This window comes from Eutrema salsugineum, unplaced genomic scaffold (genome assembly GCF_000478725.1).
Source record: "Eutrema salsugineum unplaced genomic scaffold, Eutsalg1_0 scaffold_11, whole genome shotgun sequence".
NCBI lineage: Eukaryota > Viridiplantae > Streptophyta > Magnoliopsida > Brassicales > Brassicaceae > Eutrema > Eutrema salsugineum.
This window is the reverse complement of record NW_006256901.1, coordinates 161,098-175,450: the sequence shown is the minus strand read 5'-3', so window position 1 is coordinate 175,450 and position 14,353 is coordinate 161,098. Positions and strand designations below refer to the sequence as shown.

At 35.8% G+C, this 14,353-nt stretch overlaps 3 protein-coding genes and 1 pseudogene across 4 annotated transcripts; 2 read left to right on the top strand and 2 right to left on the bottom strand.

Moving 5' to 3' along the window:
- LOC18025804 overlaps positions 1–556 on the top strand; it is a 1,318-nt pseudogene extending 762 nt beyond the window's left edge.
- Positions 557–749: 193 nt separating this feature from the next.
- LOC18025803 (60S ribosomal protein L14-1) lies at positions 750–2,364 on the bottom strand. The gene is made up of 5 exons (XM_024160725.1): positions 2,251–2,364; positions 2,059–2,160; positions 1,372–1,501; positions 1,173–1,285; positions 750–968 (listed from the first exon to the last, which is right to left on the bottom strand). The coding sequence occupies exons 1-5, from the start codon at positions 2,251–2,253 to the stop codon at positions 912–914; spliced, it is 405 nt and encodes a 134-aa protein (XP_024016493.1). The 5' UTR covers positions 2,254–2,364; the 3' UTR covers positions 750–911.
- Positions 2,365–2,535: 171 nt separating this feature from the next.
- LOC112089866 (pentatricopeptide repeat-containing protein At2g19280) lies at positions 2,536–5,215 on the top strand. Its single transcript, XM_024160638.1, has 2 exons — positions 2,536–2,664; positions 2,857–5,215. Exons 1-2 carry the CDS (start codon positions 2,624–2,626, stop codon positions 4,925–4,927), a joined length of 2,112 nt encoding a protein of 703 aa, XP_024016406.1. The 5' UTR covers positions 2,536–2,623; the 3' UTR covers positions 4,928–5,215.
- LOC18025801 lies at positions 5,085–10,841 on the bottom strand. Of its 2 annotated transcripts, none has more exons than XM_006409006.2 (21): positions 10,505–10,841; positions 9,934–9,985; positions 9,753–9,829; positions 9,542–9,675; positions 9,358–9,454; positions 9,220–9,277; positions 9,011–9,119; positions 8,788–8,911; positions 8,452–8,638; positions 7,986–8,314; positions 7,810–7,898; positions 7,667–7,737; positions 7,369–7,479; positions 7,197–7,262; positions 6,936–7,073; positions 6,745–6,850; positions 6,586–6,657; positions 6,411–6,469; positions 6,147–6,306; positions 5,840–6,006; positions 5,085–5,718 (listed from the first exon to the last, which is right to left on the bottom strand). In XM_006409006.2, exons 1-21 carry the CDS (start codon positions 10,555–10,557, stop codon positions 5,398–5,400), a joined length of 2,580 nt encoding a protein of 859 aa, XP_006409069.1. In that variant the 5' UTR covers positions 10,558–10,841; the 3' UTR covers positions 5,085–5,397. The 2 variants fall into 2 exon arrangements, with proteins under 2 accessions (XP_006409069.1, XP_024016405.1); XM_024160637.1 differs by having other exon boundaries at positions 9,557–9,675.
- Between the last annotated feature and the right edge of the window lie 3,512 nt (positions 10,842–14,353).

Genomic DNA, 14,353 nt, shown 5'->3' with positions numbered 1-14,353 from the left:
AGAGGATTACGAAGCTTGGAAGACAAGAGAGGTTGCTAGGATCAAGAGAGAAAGAGATGCAAAGGAAGCTATGTTGAGAGAGAGGGAAGAAGTAGACAAGTTGAGGAACATGACTGATCATGAGAGGAGAGACTGGGAGTGTAAGAATCCGATACCTTCTTCATCAGCGGCTAAACCGAAAAAGAAGTGGAAGTTTATGCAAAGATACTACCACAAAGGTGCCTTCTTCCAGGAGGCAGGATCTGCTGGAGCCGATGGTATATATCAGCGAGACTACTCTGCTCCAACTGGAGAAGATAGGTTAGACAAATCGGGTCTGCGTGAAGTTATGCAGGTGAAGCACTTTGGTCGCAGTGGAAGAACTAAATGGACTCACCTTGTCAAAGAGGATACAACATATAGTAAAGAGGATAAAACAAAAGAGGAGGATGCTAAAGATTTGAGTAACCTGTGGGCTTTCAATGGTCTTCTACGTGAAAAATACAAGAGGAAAATGGCAGCCATGAATGCTCCTATTGCAAGACCAAAGGGGAGCAAGAAGATGAAAGCTTTGTGAGACCTAAACTGCACCAAAAGTTTCAATACCTAAACTGCACCAAAAGTTTCAATATTATTGCTTAGCACCTTCGCCAAAATCTGCCAAACGTCTTCGTTTTTAAAAAGTCAATTGACATTCAATTTGTAGTTTACTGATACTTTGTATTTGACATAACTCAGTTCAGGTTTTCAATTAAGATAATATATTCGGATGAGCGCAATAAGTGTCTTTTCTTAAACAGCAAAAAAGTTTAAAGTTCTGAACTAACATTTGCAAAAAAATTTCAAGCTTGTAACAAAGATACCAAAATCATCAATCAGATTTCTAATGGAAGACACAAAAATCTGAAAGCATAGGAACATTTTTGAAAACATCAAGCGGTGCTCTCTCTCTTGAGCTTTGCAAGCTCCTGCCTCACCACACCAGCCCTCTGCAAAGTAACACATGAAATCCATTCAATAGAGTGATTAAGACAAGTTAATGACTATGACTTTGACATATTCCTAAGATACCACTGTCAAATCGACCTAGGATCTATCTATCTATCTTATGGGTATAAACATGGTAGGTAAGGAATCAATTAATCATCAAGGAAAGTGCAATTGCAGTAAAATAGACATCCGATGATACTAACCTTGATTTTGGCCAACATGATCTTGAACCGATCAAAGTCATTGAGGGCAGCTCTTCTCTTCTGCACTATCAGCTTCCTGCCCCATGAACTCTTCTCCCACTTGTTCTTCACATCTGCAAAAGTTTCAAAGGCTTAAGATGACCGGATAATATGACACTTCCAATGTCATACATAATTATGCGTGCAAAACAAAACTCACCAGCTTTCTCCATTGCCTCAATCAGATTCTTCTTCTTCGGCACTCTGTTGATATCAATCACGATATCGGTAAGAGACAGCCTCTTCAAGTTCATCTGGATTCTCTCCATGTCAGGGGCGTCCACAAGAGCCTACAAGTAGACGAGCATAGCAATTAAAAGACAATCAGATACTAAAGACATACAAGAAAGCTCAACACAGTGAAAACAAACACTTAATAACAAACAGATTTCGCAGAAATGCATCTGGTAAATCAATCTTAATAGTGAATTGAGCCCATCATACTACTGAATCACCGATGCAATCCTTTTTTAAATCACAATTACTCAAACTAACAAGATTCAAAGTAACTATATAAACTAAGTAGAGGAATGAGATGCAATCAGATACCATCGACATAACAGAACAATAAGTATAATACAAAGAGAATCAAGGAATTCTGATACAATGAAAACATATGACTTAAAAGCGAACAGATTTCTGAGCAAATGCAGCCTAAAAATTGCATCTTTCGAAAGCAGGTGAGACTCATGATATAACTCAAACAACAAAGGGAGAACCTTTATCAGATCTACAAACTTCAACTGATACATTTTGACTCTTAACCAAATCAAGAAACGCTAATATGAGCTAAAGGATCCAATCAAATTCTAAATGAACTTGGACTAAACCACCCAAAGATAATTACCCTGTTTTGGTCGACGACATCGACGATGACGACGAGCTTCCCATAGTCTTTTCCGAAGTTGACGAGAGCCACTCGTCCTATCTCGACGTATCTCTTGAAAACCTATACAAGGACAAGCAGAATCCATGAACACAGGAAATGTAAACGAAACGATCGAAGAGATCTCTATGAATCCGAAGAACGAGGTTTCACCATTTTCTTCGGTTGAGCTGAACGCTTGAAGGGAAGAAGAGACGAGAGGCGCAAAAGAGAAGTTCTAGGGTTTTTCTTAAGAGGAGAAGAAAACCTAGATATGCATAACTCTAGCCAATTAGGGTTTTTATTTTGGGCCTTGAATCCGATATAAGCCCATCGATTATACCAGAAACCTACTATCGGATACCAATAAGAATGGTTTACAGAAAACCGGTTTGATTCCAGGAAGAGATAAACCGGAGTCACACACATCGGTGAGTTCACACCTTCGTCTCTACCAATCTCTCTCTGTCTCTTATCTGCCTTTGCTTCTCTATTCTCTCATTGCCAGTATTTCTCCGGACAGATCAAAATTAGGACAAGCCACTAAATGCGTTCCTCTTTGTGGCATTCACAGACAAGAAAACACATGTAAGCTTCGAATATCCACTTTTACTTCATCTCCATACCTTGAAAACACAGTCGAGAATTTTTGTTTATTCTGAAACGATTCGTGGTTTGAAGCTTTTGTTGCTTTTACTGAAACAACTGCAAGCAATAGGGTCAGTCACGAAACCAGTTCTTACAAAACTGACACAATTTGTTTCCTTTTTTTTATTTCAGATTACTTCTTACCAGTCCCTGTTTATGTGTGTTTCAAGCTCAATTCTTAACCTTGAATCATTGGTTTACGAGAAGTAAAGCTTTTGGATATTTCTGGTCTAGGACCTTCTTTCTTCAGAGTGATTCTGGTGATTCAATCTACTCTGGATCAAGGAATAATGTTTCCAATTCAGGTATTTGTTTCAGTAAACCTTTTAGTGAAGACACTGATACGATTCTTGAGAATGTCAAAGTCCCGAGTGATTGTGTTGAAACTATTAGAAATGTTCTTATGAAACACAGTTGGATACATAGATTTGAGAGTGAATTTAGTATTGAGCTTGATGAGTACAAAGTCATCAGAATTTTGGATGATTTGTTTAAGGAGACTTCGGATGCATCTATTGCTCTTTACTTCTTCAGGTGGTCAGAGTTGTGGATTGGTGCTGAGCATTCTAGCAGATCTATCAGCCGTATGATTCATATTTTGGTATCTGGAAACATGAATTTTCGAGCTGTAGATATGCTTCTCCGTCTGGTGAAGAGATGCGGTGGAGAAGAGAGACCCTTGTGTTTACTTATGAATGATATTTTTGAAACTCGTAGTGATCGTAGGGTTTTAGAGGCCGTGTTTTCTATGCTGGTTGATTGTTGTGTTCAGGAGAGAAAAGTAGACATGGCCCTGAAACTAACTTACAAAATGGATCAGTTTGGCATATTTCCTTCAAGAGGTGTTTGCATTTCGTTGCTCAAGCAAATTCTACGGATTCACGGGTTGGAGTTAGCTCACGAGTTTGTTGAACACATGATTAGTGGAAGGAGGCATCTAAATGCTGCTGTGCTTAGCCTATTCATTAGCAAATACTGCTTTGATGGTTGTTTTGATAAAGGTTGGGAATTGCTTATAGGGATGAAACAGTATGGAATCAGACCAGATGTTGTGGCATTTACAGTTTTCATTCATAGTTTATGTAAAGCAGGCTTTATGAAAGAAGCAACTTCTGTGTTGTTTAAACTCAAACTCTTTGGCATCTCTCAGGATTCCGTATCCGTTAGTTCTGTTATCGAGGGGTTCTGTAAAGTAGGAAAACCAGAGGAAGCCGTTAAGCTCATTCATTATTTTCGTCTTAGACCAAACATTTTTGTGTACAGTAGCTTTCTGTCAAAAATATGTAACGAGGGAGACATGCTTAAAGCTTCCACCATATTTCAGGAGATCTTTGAGTTGGGGCTCCTTCCTGACTGTGTTTCTTATACTACCATGATCGGTGGGTATTGTAAATCTGGCAAAATAGATAAAGCTTTCCAATATTTTGGAGCTCTGTTAAAAAGCGGAAACCTACCGTCTCTAACGACGTATACACTGCTTATTGGTGGTTGCAGCAAGTATGGAAATGTAGGTGATGCAGAAGCTTTGTTGCGGAATATGAAAACCGAGGGTTTGGTGCCTGATGTTGTAACGTATAACAATCTAATGCATGGGTATGGGAAGACTCATCAGCTGAATAAAGTTTTTGAGCTTGTTGATGGGATGAGATCTGCTGGTATCTCTCCAGATGTTGCAACCTACAATATCTTGATACATAGCATGGTCACTAGAGGATACGTTGATGAAGCAAATGGTATTATCAGTGAGCTTGTTCGACGGGGATTTGTTCCTGATGCATTTGCTTTCACTGATGTGATTGGTGGGTTCTCGAAGAAGGGAGATTTTCAGGAAGCATTTCTTTTGTGGTTCTACATGGCTGATCTTAGAGTGAAACCTGATGTTGTAACATGCAGTGCGTTATTACATGGCTATTGTAGAGCGCAGAGAATGGGGGAAGCTATTGTCTTGTTTACTAAGTTGCTTGATGTCGGGCTAAAGCCAGATGTGGTTTTGTATAATACTCTCATCCATGGATATTGCAGTGTAGGGGATATTGAGAAAGCATGCGAGTTGATTGGTTCGATGGTTCAAAAGGGAATGCTTCCGAATAATAGTACTTATCAAGCACTTGTCGTGGGGCTTGAGGAAAAAAGGTTTGTCAACTCAGAAAAGCATGCATCCATGTTACTTGGAGAAATTCTTTTGGCAAATACTGCTAAGTAACTTTATGTTTTTGGTGATTATTGGCTGCCTTTGTCTCATGGCAAAAGTTTCAAAACTTTTGATTTTGTTTAACATGAGTGAGGATGAGACTTTTAAAAGTCATATATTGTATCTACTTCATTTAACATCGTAATTATGTATCTGTATAAACTTTTTGTGATAACAATTGAAACTCACTAATGGATCGTCTCATCCAAATATACATTGATATTAAGACATTACAAAAAAATAATAAACAACACAAACAAACAAAAAAAAAAAAACGCAGAGTAAAGAAGAAAAGAACCCTGGAAGGGAGGAGCTATAGAGCTGCGTAATGAATGGACAAGAAACAAGGCACTTGAAAGAATCATGGAAGCTGCTTTAAGAGTGCATCAAAAATGCCTGGCGATTCATATGTTCATTTTATAAGGCCAAGACCAAGCAGAGATCAATACCAAATTTTTTTTTTAATGCAATGCAAAATGAAATCAGCCGGACGAAGATGAAGATGGTGAAGGGAAGGCTTCAGAAGTGATGTTTGACTGATCTTGATGGTTTCTTTCAAGGTCAAACAATGGCTTTAACCTTCTTTCTACCTCGCTGCATTGTAGGTCGATCTCATGTGCAACCATTGAGTAAGCAGAGTAACAAGATTCGTCGTCCCTGAATGCTAATGTCCATCTCCCGTCTACTAGACCTTTTGACTTTAGCTTCTCATAGACTCCTCGCTTTGTCGGATCCAAGAACGGTAAAGTAGATGGTCGGATTCTCAGGTGTAGCCATTTTGGGTGCTTTTCATCTATTCGGGGCTGAAAACAAAACCAAAGATAGATCATTTATCTATGCCAATATCATGATCATCTCTGTCCTTGTGTGTGATCTTTACAAGCATTTTCAATAAAGAAGAAGACAATGAAGGTGAGCACGTACTTTGCAGCCGGCTAAAGGTGCGGTAACACGGACGATTCCTTGATCAGGCTTCGAAAGTGATTCTTCAGCAAGGACAATCCACCCAGACACACCAGATGATAATGCTAGAAACGAGAAATTGCGCTCCTTGCCTCTTTCAAAGGCAATCCTACAGGGTACAGCATCAACTGCATCGGAAAGTTTCAAAGATTAGATTAACTACAGAATATACCAATCAATCAAACTGAGACATGAGAGTGGAACATGGACATGGAGTGGGTTTGATAGATGTGGTACTAAGGCAAGCATAAGAGCATCATGTGCTAACCTAGCTTCACTTCGGTGCCAGGTTTGGGGACTGAAACATCCAAACCAGAAATTGTTGCGCGAGACGTTTCAGATATGTCGAGAGGAGGATGAATAGGAGGCTGCTCAGGTAAGGGCCTACCTAGCGAGAAGATCTGGAGTTGATGAAGTAGCACAAAAACCTAAGGAGTAAAGGCTCGATTATCAGATATGTGTAGCATATACATTAACAACAAGCGCTGATTAGAGTTTTCCATAAAAATATAAAGGGACGAAATGGACGAACCTTTACCACCACACACAATCTTTCACCTGCTGTGAGTGATGATTCACTAACAGCATTATCTGTAAGAAATTCAGTTGTTAGAGGTTTGCATAAACAGGATTTTAACAAGTGAATGTCCTTATCATTCACATTTATTATCAGCTAGCCACGCAAAATGTAAAAACAAAAATTCTACCATTAGAAGATGATCTCTCCAGCTGGAGAAGAACGGATTTAGGCTCTTTTTGAGGGGATGGAGCTTCGATCACTGCCAGAAGAGATTTGGTATCAGATTCACAGAATATATTCTTACAATCAAAATCCAACATATTCAGCATTTTGCTTCTTTACTTGCCTCTTTTGCACTTTTTCCACTCATTAAGCAGTACCGTGATGAGTAGATCAGGCCAGGTACCTTTAATTTCCCGGATAAGTTCTCTTGTACATTTCTCATACGAAACCTGCCATCAGTAGCAAACTAGTAAATATATAAAGAGAGGGGTAGGGGAGAGAAACAAAAAAAAAAACATCATGAAAGCAACCTACATTCATCATCTCGAGATGCTTGCGATTAAATTCTGCCTCACTATAAGGAAGCAATTGGCGTAAGAGCCAGCCGCCATCCCATAATGTTTCCGCAGACATGTTTTCTCGGCAGAGAAGACTGACCAATGCATCCACCACCTAAACCACATTTGTTACTAAATCAAGACAAGAAATTTTCCACTGTGATGAAAAAGAACCTAGCTTTGGCAGAAAGAATTTCAGAATAATAATAACTAGGGTTTACAAACGTTCATAATTTACCTGATGTCTATGTACACGGGGGCACATTGCAGCCCCAGGCAATGAACAGCAAACTCCAAACTGCTCCTGTTGAAGTTACTTGAATGAATAAGTCAATCATAATATACTACAACACCAAAGAGATGGAAAGGAAGAAGGTGTTAAGGAAACTTTAAGAGATGTCGTCAAGTACCTCCAACCTCCGCAGATACCAATCAAGTTCGCTACTTAAGCCATCTCTCATAAAACCATTTTGCGGTGAAAACAGTTGTTCTTCACCAGAGTCCTCCCCAACCAAAGATTGCTGTCAAAGATAACTACCAATTAAGTTTTGAATAAGAAAAAAGGCTTTCCAAGAAGTAAAGCATATCTTTTGGTCCATGCTAGAGTAGATCGTCCAGTTAAAAGTATACGTAACAGCATCCATACAGACGCGATTTGCCTTGACAATCTACTGAAAAGCACAAAATAGAGGAAATGAGAGAACTCACCAGCAAAAGTTTTTTGTGCTGCTTGCGCTGAGGAAGAATGCCGAAAGCATCTAGCATTGACTCTTCAAGTTCTATCAAAAGAGAATGTAAGACATCAAAACCAGAAAAGGCGAGAAGAATCTGCACAACGCCACTGCCAATACCTTTTGTCTGCAACAAAGTGGCTAGCACAAACAAGGAACCCTGAGCTTGCACATCATCTCCCTCGGAAATATACTGAAGTAAAGTCTCCCTATATACAAAGACTACATCAGCTTATTTGATAAAGGAAAAATACTAAGACTGAATCATACACGGTTTATATTAGCTAAGATGTTACCTAAACGTAATATGTGAATTGTCGAAAATACTTTTTGTAGTATTTTCACTGCAGACGTGGGAATTTCCACCCTCACTCGAGACTGAAGTGCTTGTGCTTGGACACTGTTGATCTGCTTCCTCAGAAACACTACTGTCTGGATGCCCATTTCCATAAGTAAGACGTTCAGGAGCCAAGTTGCTATTAGGTTTCACTAAGGAACTTGAAATGAACGCTTTTACAGGGCAGAAAAGGGTAGCAGCAGTCATATTAGCCAGATCTTTGATTTTAACTATCCGCAGGATGCAACAAAGCAGATAGAGAGAAGTCACAGGATCAACTGATTTATCCTGAAATAACCACAAAATATGGTATATACTTAGAAATTGTACTCTTGCATATAGTAAAAAAACTAACAAGTCTAACAAAAGAACAATATAAATCAACCCGAAGAGAACATCAATGAGGAAAAGGAGAGATTTTGTACGTTTACAGTCTCAGAGCATAAAGACGGGAGAAGAAGAGGGAGAGTTAGATGCTGCAGAATGTGATCTGTTATCAGCCTCCCGATATCAGGTATGCCAGCAGAGATAACATCACTAAAGTAGTACAAGGTGTCCTCGATCCCGTCAACGGCAGCAAACAATTTTCCACCGGAGTCTGGCGATGGGCTCCTTTAGCAAATATAAATGACAATATTTCAGAAGAATGTAATTTACCCAGATCACACACAAACAAATAAATAGATGAAAAGGGGTTATGACAAGTGATGACCGATTTTACAAGCTATTCCCCTGAGAAATGAAAATGCACTGTATCTTACTTTAGAGTGTTCAACACCATTGCACTTAGATCCATGCATTGCTTTTGGAAAAAAGTAACTAATTTTGAAAAGTACTCGGTGTGCGGTGGACTAACTACATAATCATTCACAGATTCATCGCCAACTGCAGAAAGAAAAAAAACCAAAGGCATCAGAGCGTTGCTAAAAGCTCTGATTTTTTTTAATAATGCAAGTGACAAATCGAAAGAAGTGAATAACTTACCATGATAGACATTAAGAGTCAGGGCACGAACTGCAGTCCGTATCATGTTCTCTTCATGAAATGCAAATTGTATGCCCTCGACATAAAGGGGAAAAGAAACTACTACATCCTAGACGCAGAACAGCAGAATTAAAATATGGCAGAAAAATCCATACAAGACTTATCAGAGTAAAAGGAACATGCAGGCATGCCGCTAAAAAAATACTCACGTTCTCGGTCTTCAAAAGCAACGATATTGTATGCTTGTTTAGTTTCCCACTAACAGCTCTATATAAAGAAAACAAAACAGTTATCAGCTAAAGTCAATAAGTACTTCCTAAAGCCGAGATACCAGCAGAAAAACGTACCTTAAGAAGGATATGTAGTAAGATAAAAGCTCTTCATGTTGGAAGTCAAATGTATATGTTATCAAATAATTTACATATTCGTTACTGAACAAGTAGTCTGCAAGGAGTTTCAAAAGAAGATCATGAATAGACAATAATCATGAGGAATTCTCAAAGACAAATATATTCCATCTGATGAACTCACAGATAGATTGATCACTTTTTAGGTTTTGGATCATAATACTCATGGTCTGCAACAACTGGACAGAAACTGTTACCGTCTTGCTAACCCTCAAAATACGTACAAACTCTCCCATTACTTGCTTCTCCATAAAAAATCTGCAACAATCGCAAAATATTAACACATGCCGATAAGAAATTAAGGGAGTCAACTGATAGTTGGCAGAAAGACTCACTCAAAGAATGAGGGGTCATGCTGATCGCCATAAGTTAATATCTCCGCGATTGATCTCAGTGCCTCGACAACAATATCCTTGAAAATGAAAACCGGTAAACAAAGATCAAATTCTCCTTAACAAAAACAAAACAACACTGCCAAGACAAAGTTGCTAAAACGAAAGGACTTATGCCACTGACCTTATTGGCCTCGTTCACTATCTGAGTTTTTCTCAGCTGGTCAGTCAGATGCCTAAAAAAACCAAAGTTTCATCAAACACTTATGCTTCATCATCTGGTAGAATCACAGAACAGAATAATATAGTACACAAAGATCTCAATGAACTTTCGAGAACAAGTCATTCTCCTATGGTCAAGATAGGCCCTTTGATCTGCACAATCTCTAAAAAGTCGACCCCTCACTGAAAATGGGGAAGAGGGACTTAAATAGTCGATGGCACCATTCAAGCCTATCAAAGATTCAACTTCCCGGGAACTCTAACAAATAACTGCAAACTGCCAATTCTACTAATTCCAAAGAGACAACGAAAATAAAATTCTCAACCACCCTTAAAAGACACATTTTTAGGCCAGGATTCACAAAATCGCTAAAAGACTCGAACACCAAGGGTAATTTTAGTCACAATTGAAATTACATGAAACAAAGTTAAATCGAAAATGGAGCAAGTACATAAACGAGAAAAACCAGTAGAAACAGAAACCCAGGAAAAAAATCAAGCATAAAAACAAGCCGATCAGACGAAAATGAAACCTGAGTTCGCCCAAGGAGAATCGATCTCTGGGTCTTAAGAAGGAAAACCACATGATTGTCGGATCAATCCTTTGAATCTAGTCTTCTCTGGATCATCATCCTTCACTCCCGAGAAAACCCCAATTCCATCATTCGTCCTTGATTAAAGGAAACTCCACAAGTTCTGATGAAATCCGATTCCAGTTCCGGTTCGGATTGCTTCACCGAGGACAAAATCATACAAATAATAATAAAAAAAAAAGAATCGTCTATCGAGCAAGGATTATATGTATGTCGTGTTCGAATTTCTCGAACGCTTTTTGATGTTCCGGTAAACAACAGAATTGTTGACGGAAATGCGAATAGAAGCACCGAAGTGGGCGTTGAGCTGGCGTTGTTGGGTCAAATAGATTCGGATACGGGTCGGGTTCAATCTCGAATATCCGTCTCGGGTTAAGATCCTCCGGTTTTGGTCATTTATCAAGACACTGACACCTCCGATTGAAGAAGAGGCTTCTCCATTATCAATGGTGGTTATATTTCATTTCGGGAATCGAATAGCAAAATGATGGAAATGGGTAATTTTGGATATTGAAAAACATTAACAAACAAATTAATGAGGGGTCTTTCTCTCAATGACGAAATAAATTGTGTTAGTTCCAAATTGTATCACACGACTAAATTGGAAACTTCAATTAAAAACAATGGTTTTTGGTGTTTTCTTCTGGTTTATGTGCTTTGGGGGCGCCAATTGGTTTATCATGTTTAGGAGCCATTTAATATATAACAAAAGTGCTAATAGCTCAATTATTGTGTTCATGTAGACTTCAATCCTTGTAAGTTTTCTTTCTATAATTTTTTATCATTAAATTAATAACTAATGTGTTAATTCTTCTTTAATAAACGGATTTGGATTTACACGCTATCAAATTCAAGAGGAATTTGCTAAATTTATCAAACTTCATAAAATGAGTGTGTCTGATCATCCGTGAGTCTCTGAAGAAGCATTTGGTGGTGATCTCATCTGAAGCTTCTCTAAAACTTCTCTCATGTTCCTCTTTGGACTTAAGGAGTAGCATGCACAAAAATACTTCTCAAACTCTTTGAACAGAAGCTGTAAATAATCTTGCAAAAGGAACACACACAAAAGCATTTATACTTCTCTCATGTGACCACTATGCTGCTTCAATTTGGTTTGTCAGTGTTAATCCTTTCACATCACTACAGCTGACTTAATGTTGAGCTGTAAAATAAAATGCAAGATAAGATAAAAATACTAAAAATTTTAGCATTGCCAAAACGAGTTTAAGAAGCTTGAAGAAAAAATAGCAAAATGCTTCTAATCAAGTTAGTTTTGGCGTTGTTAATGTTTAAGTTGTAGAATAAAATGCAAAATAAGATAAAAAAAATACTGAAAATTTCAGCATGCGTAGAACGAGCTCAATAATCTTGAAGAGAAAATAAAGAAAGGCTCCAAATCAAGTTGGTTTTGGCACCGTTTAAAGAACCAAATGATAATTGTTCTATACTAGTTGTTTCTAGTTTTCTCTTCATATTTTTAAATAAATGACATAAAATATAACATAAAAGATTATTTGGTTGGAAATTCAATTAATATTATTTCTTACTATTACAAATTTGAAAATAAATATTTTGCTTCTTCTGGAAATAAGACTTCAACTAGAATTTTGTTTTTTTGTCATCTTTGTGCCCCTTTTGGGCAAAGAAACCAAAAAAGTTATGTAATCTCATTAAAACACAACTTTTGATAACTTTATACTGATTTTAAAACCGGTTTGATACGTTGTTTATTTACAAGCCATACTCATAATTATTAATAACGATAAGACATTTGAATTATTAAAAACATGGGTTTTCTTAATAAAAAAAAATAGCAGGAAAAACAATCAAACCCCTTGAAATTCATTATTGTTGCTAAAACATGTTATATTCGTTCACAATATGTTTAGCCACAGGAACAATCCCGCAAATCCATTCAATAAGAAATCCCGGAACCCAAAATTCTAAAAAATTATAAACCCTAAACAATCCCAAAATCAACAACACAATAAGCAAAAATATTTCCTGATATACATACTGTTGCTTCAAAACCCGTTGCTTCAGAACCCGTTGCTTTTGAGTTTTCACTGAAATTTGTTTCTTTATTCTCTTCTGAAGCCTTATGGTCTTACTCATTCCAAGATGACTCTTGTAATGAATTGTTTGCTTCAAACTTTTCTTCCCATCGACGACGACGACGGAGGTTCCTTGTACGAGTTATTTACAATCCCATTAGACACAGTTTTACTTTGTTGTCCCTCTTTTTTTTTCTTTCTCGATAAACGCAGTTTTGGAAATTTTTTTAGAATTAATTTTTGGGTATTGATTTGAATGGAATTGAATCGAATCTTATGGTTTTCACTGGGTTAAATCCGAAATAGTTAAATTGGGTCACTAAAATTCTCCAACCTTGATGGACAACTTGGTAGTTCCTACACATTTACCTATAAATAATAATAATAATAATAATAATATTCAAGTTTTACCAGGTTATATAGGAGGATATTTCTTCACCAATAAGATCATGTTAGAAATTTGTTCGCATTACATTATAAAATTTTAACTGTATACTATGTAATAAGAACTTAGAAGTTCATCGTTTTGGTTTTAACATATACTATGTAATAAGAACTTAGAAGTTCATCGTTTTGGTTTTAACAAGTATAATAAAATTTTAACAAGTATGACAAAAAATGAAAATTTTAATCTATTCTACTAAAATAGAAGCACATTTAGTACTTGCTTCCAAACACTCCAAATTTTTTTTAAGTGTTTAAAAATAATTTTAATAATTATTTATATTTAATTTCGAAAATTAGTTATTAATTTAAATATTTTTAGAGTTCCTTAAATATAGCTAATTTAAATTTGATTTGATTTGATTAAAAATAATAAATCAGATATTAATTTAGATTTGATTTAAAGATTCTAATTTAAATAGTTTCTATACTATTAAACATTTTTATCAAAAATGTGTAGAATTTTTGAAAAAAAAAATAATTCACATATGAAAAATAATGGTCATATTTGAAATATAAAATATTTATAATGATGTAAATGATATGATATTTATGTTGCTTATATAATATATTTACGATTATGATTTATTTACAAATTAATAATAAAATAATAGGTAAAATTTAAATGTATAATTTAAATATTAAAAATATATTTTTTAAAATTCATGGAATTAAAAATATTTATAAAAATCGGGTTAAAAATATTTTGGTAACTAAAATCACTAATTTTGAATTATACATGTATATCAAAAATATATTTTTCATACAAAATAAAAACAAAAAAAAATAAAAATTATTGCATACACTAAAATGTGGTTTGAAAAACCAGTTGTACACTCCCTTCGTTGATTAAATTTTAGAAAACTATAATGCTAAATAATACTGTTAATACATCTCAAACTTTTAACAAATATTTATATTATACGGTAATATGAACGGAAAAGGTAAAATTATGTTTTTATAATAGTTCATTTTGAATTAATATTAGCGGACGGGTTAAAATTATATTTTTATAATCATAATTAATTTTAATACTATAAAATATATCTAAACACAAAAAATCAATATTTTCACTTATTAAAAAATATATTTATAAAAATAATTATATCTAAACTCAAAAACACAAATTATATTACAAAATTCGTTAAACAATAAAAAATATTCTCGTGCGGATGCATAGAATCTAGTTTGAGTTTGTCATACAATCAGAAAATAATATAAGATTCGAGAAAACGTACAAGATATTTGGAAAAAATAAAAAGAAAGAAGAAACAATTTAAAAAGAAATTAT

What these genes read in the sequence shown, in the direction of transcription:
- LOC18025803 (XM_024160725.1), bottom strand. An exon ending in TGAGGCAATGGAGAAAGCTG is followed by an intron (nt 1,286 to 1,371) that starts GTGAGTTTTGTT and finishes AAACTTTTGCAG; the next exon opens with ATGTGAAGAACAAGTGGGAG. An exon ending in TCATGTTGGCCAAAATCAAG is followed by an intron (nt 969 to 1,172) that starts GTTAGTATCATC and finishes GTTACTTTGCAG; the next exon opens with AGGGCTGGTGTGGTGAGGCA.
- LOC112089866 (XM_024160638.1), top strand. Translation starts at nt 2,624, where the DNA reads ATGCGTTCCTCTTTGTGGCATTCACAGACAAGAAAACACAT. An exon ending in TCACAGACAAGAAAACACAT is followed by an intron (nt 2,665 to 2,856) that starts GTAAGCTTCGAA and finishes TTTTTATTTCAG; the next exon opens with ATTACTTCTTACCAGTCCCT.
- LOC18025801 (XM_006409006.2), bottom strand. Translation starts at nt 10,557, where the DNA reads ATGTGGTTTTCCTTCTTAAGACCCAGAGATCGATTCTCCTTGGGCGAA. An exon ending in GGTATCTGCGGAGGTTGGAG is followed by an intron (nt 7,263 to 7,368) that starts GTACTTGACGAC and finishes TAACTTCAACAG; the next exon opens with GAGCAGTTTGGAGTTTGCTG. An exon ending in GTGGAAAAAGTGCAAAAGAG is followed by an intron (nt 6,658 to 6,744) that starts GCAAGTAAAGAA and finishes CTCTTCTGGCAG; the next exon opens with TGATCGAAGCTCCATCCCCT.